Below are 18437 nucleotides of genomic sequence, written 5' to 3'. Positions count from 1 at the left end.
CAGAAAAATTGCAGTTTCAACCTCAACTTTCTCTTGTTCAAGCAATCACCCAAGCATGCCAACATGAACAGGTCAAGAACCAACTAACAGAGCAACTGTCTGCTGTTGACTTTGTAACACATGGTGGACGTGGCAATCACCAAAGTCATGCAAATGCATGTTTCCAAGGAAACAGGAAATCGCCATTCTGGGAATTACCACTCCAAGTCCAGTGGAAGAGGAGATGCCTTCAGCAGTCATGGTGGTCATCGTGGTGGTCATCATGGAATTAAGGGTACAGGTGGCAACAAAACAAGCAGCAAATGTGGAAATTGTGGTGGTCAACCTCATAATAAGAATAACTGCCCAACAAGAGGGAAGAAATGTCAAAGCTGTGGAAAGTACAATCATTTTGCTTTGTACTGTCATCAAAGTGGTGTGTATGTTGTCGACGAAGAAGTAGAATGATATTTCTTTGGTTCCATCATTGCTCCAACTTGTGAACCTCCATGGTGAGCGACTGAAACTTTTGATGATGATCTTGTAGACTTCAAGACTGACACAGGTGCTGATGTGTCAATCCTTTCAAAGAAAACATATAAGGGTCTACACAGCCATCCTCAGATATCACCTACAACAGTCAAACTATCGAAGTCCAGGTGGCCTACTGAAGTGTGAAGGAGAATTTGAAGCATTTGCTTACTTCAGTGATATTCCTTGTTCTCTGTGCTTATTTGTCATTGATACAGACACAGACAATCTACTCAGTGGTGTTGTGAGAAAAAGCATTGACGAAGTAGATCAGTCCAATCATCAAGCTCCTCATGAGTCTCCAATGAAAGAGATAGAAACTCCAGTTCAGTGCAAGCCAGTCACTATCAGTCTGCATGACAATGCTAAGTCATACAGTCTTGATACAGCAAGGAGAGTTGCTGTTCCCCTCCTCGACAAGATCAAGACTGAACATCACAGGATGGAAGACACAGGAATCATAGAACCCATCAAAGAAGCAGCTGTTTGATGTAGCCCAGTGGTTGTAGTTCTAAAGAAAAGCGGAGTGGTCAGATTCTGTACGGATTACAAAAGACTTAACGCAGCAGTTTGCTGTGAGCGCTGTGTTCTACGAACTCTTGATGGCATCCTGCACAGGCTTCAAGGTTCCACAGTCTTTAGATCTTGATGCTAGATCTGGGTATTGGCAGATACCTCTAAAGCTATCAACAGTGAAACTCACAATGTTCATAACTCCCTGTGGCCGATACTTCAACAAGCATTTGCCATTTGGAATTTCTAGTGCTCCAGAGATTTTCCAGCAAACTATGGAAACATCCTTGGGGATGACCAGAATGTCGTCTGTTACTTTGATAATATCTTGGTCCACAGCAAGAATGTCGACAAACATGAAAAACACCTGTGAGCCTGAAGCTGAACCAAGAGAAGTGTGAATACCAAAAGAAGGAGATAAAGTTTCTTGGTCACGTCATCAGCAAGCATGGGATTTCTGCTGGCCCAGAAAAAGTTGCAGCATTAACCAACATGCCTGATCATACAAACATTGAGGAACTACACTGCATGCTTGGTATGGTCACCTATCACGGTAGAATAAGATACATCCCAAATTTATCAAGAATCCTTCATCCCGTGTTCCAGTTGTTTGAGAAAAAGCAAGCATAGTCCTGGGGTCCAGGCCAGCGTGATGCGATGGAAAAGGTGAAGAAACGTTTGACTTCAGCACCAACACTTGAATTCTACAATTTGTCAAAGCAAACAGTTGTCAACGCTGATGCCAGTTCATTTGGAATTGGTGGTGTTCTTCTACGGCAGCATGGCAACGTCTTGAAACTTGTGGCTTTCTGTTTTTGAACTCTGACCCCTGCTGAAAGAAAATATGCACAGATCGAGAAAGAATGCCTGTCTGCTGTTTGAACGCTGTCTTGGTGGACTACCAAGCTTCACATTACAGGCAGATCACAAACCCCTTATCCCTTTGATCAGTGTTCGAGATCTGCAAGACACTCCTCAGGAAATGTAAATGAGGAGAAAATTTTCTCTGCTTCTCTTCCCATAGCTACTGACATGAACTTTGCAAGTCTCTTGGGTTAACTATGTTGCAATATGAACACACAAAAAACATTTATGCCATTTGGAGATTTTTCCCAAGTCTCTGGTCAACTGAAGTCAAACAGCTCAGGGGAATTAAACTTCAGCATTGTCACTGCTGAATATGATCATTTCATCAAATTGCTGTAGGTTCAAGCTGGTTCTTGAATGAAAAGTTTGTGAACTTCACCCTGACACCATGTCATGTCAGGATAGGCCAGAGTAAGGATGTTACTAACAATTTAAAACATTCTAACATTTAAATCCTCTGAGATGATACAGGCAAGTTCCACACTTTATTGACTCACTTGTGTAAACAAAGTGAGTATGTTTTAACCTGGTGTTCGGTTGTCTCTGTCTGTGTGTCTGTGTGTCCGTGGTAAACTTTAACATTGACATTTTCTCTGCAAATACTTTGTCAGTTGACACCAAATTAGGCATAAAAATAGGAAAAATTTGGTTCTTTTTAGTCATCTTGTTTAAAACAATATTGCACCTCTGGGATGGGCACAAAAAAATAAAAAATGAAGCCTAATTATATGCAAACTGCATTTACTGTTATATTTATATTTTTTGTATTCTCTAAACTTGGCACTTTGATCTGATATTCGACCCAACAACAAGAGCAGTCATAATTATCATTTTTTGTTCAAACAGGAACTTCTTTTGCTAAGCATGGAAGTTTTATTTATTTTGCAAACGTTTTGGCGCAGATAGTAAAAAAGGGAAATTACTCTAATTAATGCTAGGGGACTTAATTTGCTTTAAACTGATCTTTCTCATCTTAAACATTACATTTTGAAACAAGAGAGGCAAGGCCTTCAAGACTCACTTGTGATGTACTTTTTTTTAAAAATCCAAGCTTTTTATGTATTGAGTATAATTTCAAAATGTAATGTTTAAGATGAGAAAGATCAGTTTAAAGCAAACTAAGTCCCCTGAGGAGTAATTTCCCTTATTTTACTGTCTGCACCAAAACGTTTGCAATAAACAAAACTTCCATGCTTGGCAAAAGAAGTTCCTGTTTGAACAAAAAATGATAATAATGACAGATCTTTAGTTGGGTTGAATAGCAGGTCAAAGTGCCAGGTTTAGAGAATACAAAAAATATAAATATGACAGTAAATGCATTATACTCAAGACATAAAAAGCTTGGATTTTTTTTAAAAAGTGTATCACAAGTGAGTCTTTAAGGCCTTGCCTCTCTTGTCTATGCTCTGTATTAGAGAAGAATTACTTTTCTTGGTTCTGTAGGTTATGAGTTTATGGTCAGTCTGGATTCTACTCTTCAAGTTAGCCAAATATGATTCAAGCAGCCTCAAACACAAGCCTGCCTTGTTCACTGGACAAAGAGATTACATCCTAAATCCAGAAGGCCAGCCAAGCACTTTGAAGACTGAGAGTGAAGGTCCTCCAGCAGAAAGGCATCAGACTGTCAGCAAAAATCAAGGTCTCCAAAAATGTCATTTCTACACTGCTCCATGGATACATGGAACCTGTATCACCGGCACATCAAGCAGATGCAACAGTTCCATAGGGACAGTTCTGTATGAGGTCGCCGCGCATTATCATGAACATCCGCTGGCAGGACAGAGTCAAAAACCAAGAACTGCTGGACAGAGATAGCTCAACAAGCATTGAGTCAGTGTTGCTGAAGGCTCAGCTTCACTGGAATGGCCATTTGATCAGAATGGATGGCAGGGGCAGGGAAGGCCCAAATTGAGGTATAAGGACATTGAGGAGCTACCTCAGGTGGAGCAGCATACAGCCTCCCGAATTTGAAGACTCTGCAGGAAACAGACCAGCATGGAGGTCTCTCATTTTCAAAATGACGGTTGACTTTGAAGAGGACTGGCAACAACGTCTTGCTGCTGCAAAAAACATGTCACATAGCAGTCACCTCTCTCTTGACAACAGACTTCTGTTGTAATACCTGTGGGCACCTTGTGTGCTTTCAGTCTTGAATTGAGGAGTCACTTGTGCTCATTACTGAGAGCACAGACTACGTCATCTTTTGGACTATGATTGACTACCAAGAAGAAACATAATCATGCTTCAGTAATCACTTTACAACACACACACACATGCACACACACACACACACACACACACACACACACACACACACACACCATTTTTTACTACATTGCATTCAGAAACAAAATGTTTTTACATATTATTGTTGTGAGAAGTAAAAATAACTTGGTCTGAAGTAATGAGATTTATTAGATTTACTTGGGATGAAATGGGTTAACATCGTTTTCAGAATTGGTAAGGGTATAAGACTTTATTGGTTAAGCAGGTCAGGCATCTATCCATCCTCAGTAAACAACATAATTGATTGATTTATCCTTCAGCCTCTATTCTGGAAGCTTTTTTCCATGCCAAGATTATTGCAGGACAAGCTTTAAAGCAATGATAAACTGCAGTGGAAGGGTTCAGGTTGCCCCAGTGAAAAGCATAGCTTATAAATGACATATTTGTGTGGGAAGTGATATGTGCTTTGTTTAGATGATGTGCATATTTTATCATTGTATTATCCTTGTTTTTTTTGTTTTGTTTTTTCCTAATTACGCACTTGAAATGGATTCATTTGACTTAAGTTGCACTAAATTTTCTCCCCCTCCACTACACCCTGAGTGGTAGTGTAGATGCTAGTTATTCAGATTAGATGACGTAAGTCTCATGTGTAATGAGTACTAAGTGCATGTAAAAGAACCCACAGGAACAAGAGAGTTGTCCCTAGTGAAATGTTATTGTATAACCTACATTGATATACATGTCACGGTGTGTGTGTACACTTGTGACTGAAGCCTGACTGAATCATGAATGACATGAGAAATCAATGAAGATGAATGATGAGCACCTAAAGGCAGCTCACAGTCAGCTCTACTTTGGTAAGCATCCTGTTTTGCAAATGACTCCGCACTTTGGTAAGCAGCCTGTTTTGCAAATGACTCCGCACTTTGGTAAGCAGCCTGTTTTGCAAATGACTCCGTGTTTGTAAAGTGTTCAGAGCATGATCACTGACTGAGCATAGTTGCTATACAAGTAGTTTTATCAATTAATCAATATGATAGTTTATTCCTGTCAGCAAGGGGTGTCCACGCCTGGAGTATATTGACATCTCCTGGTGTGTTCGCATGACCGATGAGGGAATCAACATTCTGTCCAAGTCCAGTCAGCAACACCTCACTACCTTTATTGCCCGCGGTCTGGGGGTAAGTAATCTGGGGAAGGTGCAGGTGTGTGTGTGTGTGTCAGCCAATGAATGTTTGTGTTTACATAATATGATGATGGTGGGTATGGCATACAATAATTATTATCTAAAAAATTGGAGAAAGTATGAGCTGCCACCATACATGCATCCATGTCACATCATGGAGAAATCATTACTCAGCATGAAGCTGCGTGTCACCAATGGATGGTGCTTTGAACTTGGTGTTGAGATTACACGGAGTTATGCCCCTTGCCTCTGTCACTTTTGTCTTTGGCCTATTTCAAGCTTGAATGTAGACTGAAATGCTTACATAGCATCCTTGGTTAAGTTGGCACATACACATATTGAAACGTGCTGACACTCACGCACACTCACTCACACACACATGCACACACACACACATGCACACACACACATGCAACTCTACCAATCTATCATCCAGGCATCCAGGCAACCAAGCAGTCGGCCAACTATAGACCAACTAATCAGCCAAGCATCCAGTTAAACAGATGAGCAGATGGAAATTAAAAAAATCAATATAGTTCACCCAAATGTGAGCCATTAACTGTGGATATTGGGGACACACACACATTCATGCGCACAAACATCACAGAGAGAGAAAGACACGTAGACTCACAGACACAGACATGTCTTAAATAAGAGGTAGCTCACTATTTTTAACCAGTTCAGTGCCAGAGAATTTTGGAAAAACGTGTTCTCCCCTTGCCGCAGAATTTTGAGGATTCAGGGGTAATAATATTTTTTCAAAATCTAGCACAAAAACTATAGGAGATATGGAATAAAGATAAATGTTTTTGTGAAGGAAAGTGAATGTGGATTCTAAATCTGGACTTTTTGCCATATCATTTTGAATTTAGGTAACTATTCAGGCATTGTCAGATAGCGGTTGATATGTTTTTTTTAAGGCATGTTTATAGTCAACTATGATGTAAGGCGCTTTGAGCAGTATTGGTGATGGATATATATATATATATTATAAAGATAAAACAGCTTTCAGTTTATGATAACAATCACAACACAACAGTAGTATTGATGTAATTGAATAATTGTCACAGCAATGACATGTGGGTTTCATCACAATTTTTAAAAAAGTCAGTCATGTTTTCAGAGAGTGAGCCATCAACCTTTCTTAAACCAAAAGAATGAATGAATGATGATATGGATACTTGCATAGCACCTATCTTTGTTCATAAACCAAGCTTACAAACAGGGTTATTTGCACAACAGACTGCCTGTCTGGGTAGAGCTGACTGACAGCTGCCTTTGGGCGCTATCCTTCGTTTCTGTGTCATTCAATTAGATTTCAGTCATGCACACAGACAGGTGTGTAACATTTTACATGTATGACCATTTTACATGTATGACCATTTTGTTTATTTACCTTGCCATGTAGGTAGCCATACTCCATTTTTGGGGGTGTGCATGCTTGGCATGTTCTTTTTTCCATTACCCACCAAACACTGACATGGATTACAGGATCTGTAACGTGTGTATTTGGTCTTCTGTGTGGGTGTACTGTACACATGAAGGGAGTTTGGGCACTAGTTGGTCTGCACATATGTTGACCTGGGAGATAGGAAAAATCTCCATCTTTTACCCACCAGGTGCCGTTACTGAGATTTGAAACTGGGACCCTTAGATTGAAAGTCCAGTACTTTAACCGTTTGCCTATTGCCAGTTCATGTATCAAAAGAGTGTCCCACTTCAGTGGAGAGCGTTTTTATGATACTGCCTTCTGCCTGGTTGTAACTGATTCAACAAAGTGTCTGCTGTTGATTCAGTTCGTCTCCTCTTTAAATAAATAGGTCAACAGATCAGTGACCAAAAAGGGTGAAAAAGTAAAAAGCATGTGATTCCCATATATTGTCTGTCAACCAGGTTTCAAGAAAATCGTGGATAATTGATTGGCTGTTGCCATTCTCCAGTAGATAATACTGTGAAAAGACGATTAATTTGCTGCTGGACCATGCCCACTAATCACGTCCTCTATCTGGCCTTCGACCTATTGTCTTACACCATTCCACTATCTCTCCTCCCCCTCTTCTCAGATTATACCAAAGTATTTTGCCTTCACTGTCAGACATGGTCGCTCACTCAGAAATAATGTCTGATTGGATAGATGGACTGAGAAAGAGTCAGATGTTGTTGTCTGTTTCATCACAGTCATTGTCATCACCTCCGAGTTTGAACCAGTCATAAGGCAAAACAGATCCATCTCTCATTATTATATTTGTACATGGTCATTGGCACAGCTTGCAAATTTGTGTAAATCTGCTGACTGGGACCACTGTTTTCACTTGACAAAGTGTCTGATTCCTTTTTGGCGTGTGAGGCATACCCTCTGAACATAAGTGCCCAAGTGGTCCAGTTAGCAAATCATTGAGAAACAAGAGGCAAGGCCTTCAAGACTCACTTGTGACACACTTAAAAAAAAAAAATCTAATCGTTAAAATGTGTTCTGTATTTGTTATTATAAAGCTTTGGGTTAAAAAAAAAAAAAAAAAGCCCTGAAGGCAGATTCGAAACCAGCTTCTTTGGGTGAGAAGAAACTGTCTTACTCAATACGCTATCGTGACTCCTTCACTGACGTTCAAAATTGTAACATTTAAACATGCTTTTTTTAAAGGGCGATAAACCGATTGCGGTATTCGCAGTGAGAACCCTGTTTAAATCATATTATTTTGGTGTATCTTGGGCATTCAAAAAATCTTTAAGGGCAGTTAAGAATTCTTTTTAAGTCTGCGGTAAAGGAGACGTGGCTATCACCGCAATCACACTGCAACAGTTAGCCATTTTCTCTGGATCTAGATAGATGTAGGCCTACAAGTTTAGTTACACCCGCCGGGAATGTACGACACGGTCGATTCAATTTCTCTTTTATGTTCATTCTAGTTTTATAGTTTTAAAGTTGATATGAAAATTTAGTATTTTGTTAAACTAATAACATGTAGAGCCAAGTACGAGTACCTCTAAACGACGTATGAAGTGAAAAGGAATTAATTTTGAGAAAAGTCAGGACTGGAAATGTTTACGTTTCATCAAGGGTATTAACTCTCATGGTTTATTTTTAACTGTGAATTCCGACTGGATTTTTTATGGCAGTTTGGGGCATAATCCAGTAAGTGATGAGGCATTCACAAATCTTTCTCGGAATAAATATTTAACGGTTTCCTCCAACTTTCCATCACATGTTATCGTGTATTGTCGATTGAATATAGGATTGAACGGGCAGTTCAACAACTTGAAACAAAATGGCGTCCTTCGTGTTCGCAGGGAATATGAGCACACGCTTTGAATATGTATAAATATGTGTACGCAGTTGATTTTTGCCCATGCCCTTCAGGGCTCAGCCAATAGATCTAAGAAGTCCACTCGTAGTATTGATTTTAGTATTTTCTGAAAAAGACCACTTGGGCGAATGAACATAGTGAAAGCCGTGTACACTGAGAGTAAAACACACAAGCTTTTTATGTATCGAGTATAATTTCAAGATGTAATGTTTAAGATGAGAAAGATCAGTTTAAAGCAAATTAAGCCCCCTAGCATTAATTACAGATTCATTTCCCTTTTTTACTATCTGCACCAAAGACATGCACCAGAAATATAGCTTCCATGCTTAGCAAAAGAAGTTCCTGTTTGAACAAGAAATGATAAAATTGACTGCTCTTGCTGCTGTGTCAGAATATCAGATCAAAGTGCCAAGTTTAGAGAATAAAAAAATACAAATATAACAGTAAATTCAGTTTGCATATAATTTGGCTTCTTTTTAATATTTTTATGCCCATCCCAGAGGTGCAATATTGTTTTAAACAAGATGACTGGAAAGAACTGAATTTTTCCTATTTTTATGCCAAATTTGGTGTCAACTGACAAAGTATTTGCAGAGAAAATGGCAATGTTAAAAGTTTACCATAGACACAGACACACACACACGCACACACACACACAGACAATTAAACACCGGGTTAAAACAGACTCACTTTGTTTACACAAGTGAGTCAAAAAGGGGTCTTCCACCTGATGAATGCTCACTTGAATAGTATATTTATAATCCAGACACATTAACTCATTCTAATTTCTGTACTGCCCATTGACTTCCTTCATGATACTCTCTGGCTGTTTGTAAGGGTTACAAGAAAAACATCTAAAAAAGAGTGCAAACACATGCATTTGTGAAATTTTCTGGTAATATAAAGAATAGGATGAACTAACACATGGCAAAGTTTCAAAATACTCACTTATTACTGACTGATTTATCAGTTTGAAAAAATAATCAATGTTTTTCACAACTGACATAAAGGGGATAAGTTTTTCTGTGTTTTTCACAACTGGCATAAAGGGGATAAGTTTTTCTTATATAATGGAAATTTTTACAAATGTGGTCTTTGTAACCATATACACTTACTATTTATAGTAAAAGAATGGGCAAATGTGTACTCACAGTGGATATTCACTATCGACTCCGTATCAGTGTCACCTGGACACATGCAAACTGATATTCACAGCCACATGTTCGTTTGCTGCTGAGTCACTGTCTCTGAAACTAAGACAGAGCTGGCGGAGTTGGGTGACTGTATGCTTGCATGTATTATACTCAAACAAAAGTATTCTCAGCCACAATAAAAGTACAGGTGCATTTTTTGATGACTTTAGAACAGAGCTGTGCCATTTAGTTTCACACAAGACTGTTAACCTATGAACAGTTAATTTTTAAACTGGCAGTATGCTATAGCATACCACAGTAATGCAGCGTTGTGCGCATGAGGTACGCTATAACGTACCTGGAAAGAGTTAAACAAACCATTCACAGTCTGCTTATATTTATTGTACCAAACTTCAATGAAGGAGAAATCAATAATGCTTGATGTCGGTGGACGTCTTATGGGCACTATGGCAAACCTTTTTGCAGGACGTCAGCTGACATCTTATAGAACTCAATTGGATAACTCCCACCAGTTTGCTACCTTAAATTTTCGTATTTAAAACTATTTTTCAGTATCTGTCAAGATTAAAATAAACAAAAAAAGTAGAAATTGTATTAGATTTATTTATCAGAAAAAACATGGAACTGCTTGACGTGGCACTTCTGCATCTTGGATTTCTTCATTTTCGAGACTCCACAATGCTTTTGCTTAATTTCTCTTCAACCATGAGTTTGTCAGACTCTGATAGTAACCAGATAATGTCAGATAGTGAGTTTTCTGACAACTGGAACCTTGATGATGACGCTGAAGAGGGCACTGGAAGCACTGAGTGGCAAAATCTGACTGGCACCCGTTTTGACCCAGAAAGGTACGTGTGAGAAAATAGGTTGGGCAAACAAGATCTATGTAAGTGTTGCTCCTCTATTTTTGATCTCAGAATTTGTTCCATGCATATCAACAGTGTATTTTTTTTTTTTACACATTTGAAATGATTGTTTGTAAAATTCAAGGCTAAAATTCGACAGTTTGAAGTGTTGCTATGGAACTGAGTCTTTTGTTTACATTCATTCGCAAACTGTGAAACTGATAGAGAGGTGTTCAGAACTTTCAGTGTTCTCACATTACTGGTTGGTTGGAGAATTGGCAGAATTGAAGTATTGTATACAGTGCTGTTTTATTGTATATTTATTATGTTTTATATCTGACTTCAGAACAGGGAGTTACAAAGATACAGATCCAGGGCCAAGCTAGCCAGTGCTTCCATTTCAGCCTTCACATGTGCCTGGATTCTACTTAACTGATGTTGGACACATGAAGATTCAAGGAGGTTCACCACAGCTTCAAGTTTTTTCAAAATGTTTTTTACGGTGAAATTAGTATCCACACTTTGTGAATATACTGATATGAATGCACAAGAGCATGGTCCTGACGCGCACCTGTTCACCCTGTCTTGGATAGATGTTAGAAGGAACTGTAATTGCTGTTACCTTTTGCCAGTTTTGGAAAAGAAAAAAAAAGAAGAAAAATTTCTTTGAAGTGTGAAAGCTGTGACACGTTGTTTTCAGAAAGAGAGGAACTGTCTTTTCTGTCATACAGCTAGGCTGTCACTCAGGTTAACAGCGGATCATGATTTATATCTAGCCAAAACTAACATGACTTTTCCTTTACTCTGATTCAGCTTATTTAGACATTTTTAGCAGTTCTGTGACTGCTTATCACTGTGTGTTGAATAGTAAGAACTAATCTGTGTAATTTGTAATTGGTGTTCTGTGTTTGCCTGCTGATATTGTTGTACGCTAATTTTTCAAGCTTTATTCTGATAATGAATACTATGTTACTGAGTACTACAAATGTCACATGCCTGACAGCAGAAAACAAGAACTGTTTCTGGTATTATTTTTTTAGTTTGTATGAAATACTCTGAAAAGATTTTGACAATGCAGCTTGTAGATTTTGTTGTTGTTGTTCACAGTTTACCGTATATTTTAATGTGTGAGAAAATATTTGATTAGATGCTATTCATGACTGACTAATGATGTCATTACAAAAAGGATTTTATGTGAAAGCTTCTTCAATTTTCTTTCATTTGATATACAACATGGGTGTTATTGCATGCTTATGAGTGTCTTATATTGTGTGTTGAATGATGTCTGAGTGGAGATTTTCAACGTTTTTGATGGTAATGGGTACTATCTTTCTGTGTGCTAGCAATATCGTATATCTGATATTATAATGCAAAATTGTTTCTGATATCATTTTGTGGTTTGTGTCAAATACTCTGACTGATTTTGAACCTTGCAGAAAGAAAAGGAAAAAAAAAAGTTCTTGGAGACTTCTTGATTTAAAAAAACAAATGTTTATACCCATAAGGCCTAACTTGAGTAGATGTCATTCATCTCTGGTTCATGTTATCAATAAAACATGGATTTCATGTGAAAAAGTATTCAATTGTCTTTCATTTGCTATATAATATTAGTAGTTTGCATGTTGGTGAGTGTCTGATATTGAATCTCGTATGACGCCAATGTGGTGATTTCAGCAAAACTCAACATTTTCTGAGAACAGGTGAGAGTTAGTGTATCGAAGATCCTTTTTCCACATTTTCTCAAGGAGTTGATGTCATCAGCATAGGACAATGTTTGCATGAGTTCCTATCAAAATTCATAGTGTTCTTTCAGGTGACAAACACAGGCATTGAGCAACTTGCGACCAACTGCCACAACCTGAAAAAACTCAATGTTCAAGGCAATCCAGTAAGTGATATGTCAGTCTGGTCATTCTACATGTTAAGAAATTAAAAACTGATCTTTGATTTCAAAGTTGTGATCCAGAACCTGTTTGGTTTTGCTACCATTTATTGGAGACACCTTGGCAAGATCAGTTAAGTGTTGGACTTCTGATCCAGTATTCAGTGGTGGGCAGGGTTGTGTGTCCTTGGGAAAGGCACACCCAAGTGTAAATGGGTTCCTCACTTTGGTCAGGGAATGTTAAAACTGCGGGAGGAGAGGATTAGGCCCCACCTTGCTTTGCCAAGCCCTAGACATAGTGGATATAAAGTCACTGCCATGATGGCCCTTAACCTTTAATCGTTTATTAGCTATTTGTAGCACAGGCAATAAACTATTTCCAAACAAAACTCAGCATTTGTGATTTTTTATCCCAAGTAAGCTTTCTAGTATGATTTGTTTAACAATATTATGTAACTTTAAAAAAAAGATGTATCCCAAATGAAGAATGATTGAAATTATGTTTTTTATGAGGCTGAAGATTATGTGTAAGTATACGGGAAAGAAAAAAAAACAGATTTGTATGTTCTATGATTAGTTCTTGTTATTCATGTATTACCAGAATGTCTGAAACTGCAAAAGATATTTTGGTTTGTTGTGTCATCACAGAAAAGTTGTATTCCTTGCTAAAACTTTTAATGTTATGTTCCTGGCTAAAACTGTCTTATGTTCATGGCAAAAATGGTTGTAATGTTCCTAGCTAATATGTCTGTTATGTTTCTGGACAAAACTGTGTGTTATACTCCTGGCTGAAAGGCCTGTTATGTCCTTGCTAAAATGTCTGTTATGTTCCTGTCTAAAACTGTTTCGTTCCTAGCTAAAACGCCTATTATGTTCCTGGTTAAAACTATGGATAATTTATTGTGTCTTTGGCTAAAACTGTCATGTTCCTGGCTAATGTCTGTTACATTCCTTGCTAAAATACCTGTAATGTTCCTGGATATATCTGTCCATTATTGTCATTGCGAAAGCTGTCTCATTTTTGTTGTTTCTCAGGAAATAGGTGACAATGCAGTCATTGCCATTAGCAAACACTGTCAGACATTGACATCACTGTGTGTGTCCAACTGTCTGAACATCACCGACACTGCCTTACAAGCCCTAAGTAATGGCTGTCATGAGCTAAGGTAAGTTTACTCACACACACTCGCGTACATACATGCACATGCATATGCTCTGCTTGCACACACATGCAGGCACGCACACACACAACACACACACAACACACACACACACACACACCTTTCACACATTTGCATTCAGACACACACACACACACACCTTTCACACATTTGCATTCAAACACACACACACACACACACACACACACACACACACACACACAAACTCCTCTCTCTGTGTGTTCCTTTGTGGCTCTGTCTTTTTCTAAACCCTTTCAGTGATAGAAAATTTTGTATATATAAAAAAAAAAGAGAGAAAAAGTGCTGTCCCCTTGCTGAAGAATTTTGAGGAATCAGTTTTTTGGGTTTTTTTTGTGTGTGTGTGTGTGTTTTCTTCTTAAAAGTAATATTCTGGCACAAAAACTATAAGGAGATGCAGAAAGAAAGTAAACATTTTTTATGACAGGACATGAATGTGGATTTTAAATCTGCTTTTTTCTCAGTTATTTTGAATGAGATAACTGTTTAGACATCTTAAAGTGAAGATGATTTTTATGCATGTAAAAGGTCTATTTCTACCTCCACAGAATGACACCAGAAAAGAAAACAAACCAAATACGGCTATGTTCTGAAAGTGTTGCTTTTTTTTCTCTGAAAAATATCATGTATATCCATGATTACTACAACAATTACTGATGATATCAAACAATTGTGTTGTCACATCATAGCCAGAAAGCATGCCAGACATAATTATGATATATCTCAATAAATGAATGAGCTGTGAACAGTGCAGTGAACCTGCCGAGGAAAGCAATATTTAGCATTGGCACACAGTATTACCAGTAGGGTTGTTTCATGGACTACCTTGCCAAGTTTGTGCTCTGGCATTTCATGTATATTTTATATGTTTATTCTCAGTTTGTAAATACACATGAAAACCAGGTTTTGTGGCGTTTTTTCTATGAAAAATACCATGTTTATCCATGTTTAGTATAACAATTATTGATAATATCAAACAATTGTCTTGTCACATCAGCCAGTGGTATAAGGAAAAAGCATACCAATGCTCTAGAGATATCTCAGTAAATTAACAAGCTATGAACAGTTCAGTGAACCTGCTGAGGAAAGCAATATTTTGCCCTGGCACACAGTAGTCAGTATTACCAGTAGGGTTGTTTCATGGAATGCCATGCCAAGTTTATGCACTGGCAGTACCAGTATGTTATATATTTTTGTTTTCAGTTTGTAAATGTACATGAAAGCCTGTTTTTCCAACCAGTTCTTTTTTTTTTATCATGTAGAATTGTGTATTAATTTTCTGAAAGTTGTTTTTTTCTCTGAAAAATATCATTTATCCATATCATTTACTGATAATGGCTAACAATTTATTGTCATATCATAGCCAGGGGTATAAGCAAAAAATGTGCCAAAAATCTTTGAGATATCTCAATAAAGGAATGAGCAGTGAACAGTTAAATTAACCTACCCAAGAAAGCAAAATTTTGGCCTGGGACACAGGAATCCAAAAAGGGTAATTCACAGTGGCACTGAAGGGGTTGATCAGTTCAGAATTCTTGTGGGTTGTAAAAAAAGTAAGGGTAGCTCTCTTCCTCCTCCTCCTGTGCTCATGGGCTGCAACTCCTACATTCATTCGTATGTACACGAGTGGGCTTTTACGTGCATGACCGTTTTTACCCCACCATGTAGGCAGCCATACTCTACTTTCGGGGATGTGGATGCTTGGTATGTTCTTGTTTCCATAACCCACCGAACGCTGACATGGATTACAGGATCTTTAAAGTGCGTATTTGATCTTCTGCTTGTGTATATGCACGAAGGGGGTTCAGGCACAAGCAGGTCTGCACATATATTGACCTTGGAAATTGGAAAAATCTCCACCCTTTACCCACCAGGCGCCATAACCGAGATTCAAACCTGGGACCCTCATATTGAAAGTCCAACGCTATTGCACCCATCATTTGGGTGGTCAATTTGGTTTATGTAATTATATGATGTGTTTCTCAGATGCATGCTAAAATACTTGCTATACGTTAATTAATTGAAGGGCGCAATAGCCGAGTGATTAAATCATTGGACTTTCAATCTGAGGGTCCCGGGTTCAAATCTCGGTAACGATGCCTGGTGGGTAAAGGGTGGAAATTTTTCGATCTCCCAGGTTGACATGTGTACAGACCTGCTTGTGCCTGAACCCCCTTTGTGTGTATTACACACACAGAAAATCAAATATGCATGTTAAAGATCCTGTAATCCATTTCAGTGTTTGGAGTGTTATGGAGACACGAAAATACCCAGCATGCATCAATCATGACAGAATCATTGGCAAGTCGATGTTGGTCGTGTAATGGAAAGAAAGTTTGATTACCTTGATTTCCCTATATTGTTCAAACTTTGGAGTGGAAAGACTGGAAAAAAGACGCTGTACCCTCCCTCCCTTTCACAAGGGCTTTTAAGCTGATAACAGTGAAGTATCAAAGTGACAGTGTGTCTTTCTTCCCCCTATATGTGCCAGTGTAAGAGTACAGACAGTGATTTCCACCTATCACCTTTCAGGAGAAACCCAGTAGCATACCTTGGGATCTCCAGGTAGTGGTGTCCATAGTTGATAGAGTGGATTCCACATTGGAGGTGATTAACAATGATGAGGAAGGACTGTAGAAAAAAGTTTTTTTGCTCAGAATCAAAACTTTAAACTGACTTGTATATTCCTGTAGTTTCACACCACCTTCCTTTACAAAACTGATACAGGAAAGTCTTGGGTTTAATTGGCAAAAGAACCATTCATACCAAAGCAAGAAGGCCCAGCCTACTGTGACACTGGCCAGGAACTCTCTCCAATTTATGACAGTCTTTTAACAACACTTGGGTTAGGCACCTGTGGCCAAGCAACAGTAATGCAGTTATGAACTTGGTACCAATTTAAGACTTTGCATTGCATTTGGGCACCAGCCATCCTGGTTAATCAGTGTGCTGCCTGACTTCATTTTCCCATGTGTTCAGAGCTGAATGTTCCCTTCTTGGCATCAGCCTGGTACTCCAGACAACACCAAAATGGAAACAGTGGAGATTCATGAAACACTACAATAAGGAAGGTCAGGCATGCTATGTGACGCAGTGAAATAGTGGCTTCATCATAGCAAGCACAATACTGCATGCATCCAGTTGAAAAATATATAAGAAAATGATACCACATTTGTTCTTTCCCCTAAGTGTTACTCTTTTTGAGTGTAAGGCAGCGTGAGTGAAATTGAACACTTGAAGTGGAGTACCCATCACTCTTCAAAACGCAGTATGGTAAAAGTTTGCCAATGTCTGCTTCTGGTCTGAGAGGGTTGGTGACAAAAATAGCTCCTAGATATTGCTCCTCTCAGCCAGTCGACTTAATAGACCTATCAAATAAAAGATTATGTTCTCAACTTTTACGTGGGCTAATTTTTGCTTTGATATCTTTTACTCGATGTATAAAAACGTGGTTCAAAATTTACCTATTTTTTGACACTCTGCTCCACTTCCAGACAAAAATAAATCTTTCCACAGAACCCACCACTGAAAAGTTCATTCTTTATTCTTTAAAATGCTTGATAAAATGACCTTAAAGCATTTGAAGAGCAACATCTGTTTAGTGGAAAATTGGAGACCTTGTATTTTTGATGCCACTGATCAACTAGATATATATGTATTAGATATAACAATATTCTTGTTTCTTATTTCTGTTTTATTACACACACACACATGTATGTATATGTATATATAATCATCGAGAAAGGAGAGATTTTACACAAAGTGATTATGTTAAGGAGAGTTAAACATTTTCAAGTTCAAATTTGTATGAAGTTCAATATAAGGGTTAGCTGCAAAATAAGCTAGATTTTTGTCTAGACAAATAAGGAGTCCTAGACCAACTGGTGGTGTTCCTGCCATGACGGGGTGGACACAATCACTCCTAAAAGAATGCCCCATGTGTCGTAAGACAGGTAGGAGGTGCGTTAAAACCTCTAGACCCCTGTGCTCCCAGTGTAGGTCTTTAAACCAGGAGCAAGCAGAAGAGGAGACATCTACTTTCTCAATGGCTGCAATGGTGGATGAAGGCACCCACCTGAAATCCCTTGTGCATACGTGGATAAAGGATGGATGATGGACAGAGAGGGTTCAAATAGCCCTGTAAGGCCACCTCTCTAGAGAGACAGCCTTGATCAAAATCACTCAGCCTGCTGAAGACGGAGTGTGTCAGCTATGGCACAGTTCTAGGTCAGATTAGGATACACATGCAACATTGATCATGGTCATGCGTCAGACTACTTTATCGTCATGGCGTCGTTCCTATCAGTGACAACCAGATAGGAACGGAGCACAACCAGAGAGGAATGGAGCCAGGCCCTTAGCCTCAAGAGGGTCCACCCAAGCGACTGGTGCCTCTGCCAACTCAGTGGTCAGGGGAAGGTAGAGTAAAACGTATGACCTAACAAACCAGCCAACCAACATAAACCTCAGGGTGGCCCAATGGAATGCAGAGGGATTAAAGAACAAGAAACCAGAACTGCAGGAATTTCTTCGCCAATGCAAAATAGATGTCTGTATTTAAGAAACACATCTGAAAGAACCTCAGAGATTCTTCATCAGAGGCTACGAGGCCTTCAGACAAGACTGAAAGGACAGACACAAAGGAGGAATCATCACCCAGGTCAAGAACTCCACACCTGCAGTGGAAGTTCTGTGATCTGGAAAGGAAGAACACATCATCAAGCTCCTCCTACCAGCAGAGACCTCT

The 18437-nt window shown here is 38.7% G+C and overlaps 1 protein-coding gene across 1 annotated transcript in view; it reads left to right on the top strand.

The window, feature by feature from the left end:
- The window catches only part of LOC143290401 (uncharacterized), an 82452-nt gene that overhangs the window by 34614 nt on the left and 29401 nt on the right, over positions 1-18437 (top strand). Inside the window, exons 8-10 of the mRNA XM_076599804.1 lie at positions 5174-5300; positions 12423-12497; positions 13527-13657. Coding sequence (XP_076455919.1) covers positions 5174-5300; positions 12423-12497; positions 13527-13657 — 333 coding nt within the window. The remainder of the gene's footprint in view (positions 1-5173; positions 5301-12422; positions 12498-13526; positions 13658-18437) is intronic.

The sequence above is a fragment of the Babylonia areolata genome, chromosome 15 (genome assembly GCF_041734735.1).
Source record: "Babylonia areolata isolate BAREFJ2019XMU chromosome 15, ASM4173473v1, whole genome shotgun sequence".
Taxonomy (NCBI): Eukaryota; Metazoa; Mollusca; class Gastropoda; order Neogastropoda; family Buccinidae; genus Babylonia; species Babylonia areolata.
Note: the sequence above shows the minus strand (reverse complement) of the source record. Positions and strands in the feature narration are given on the sequence as shown.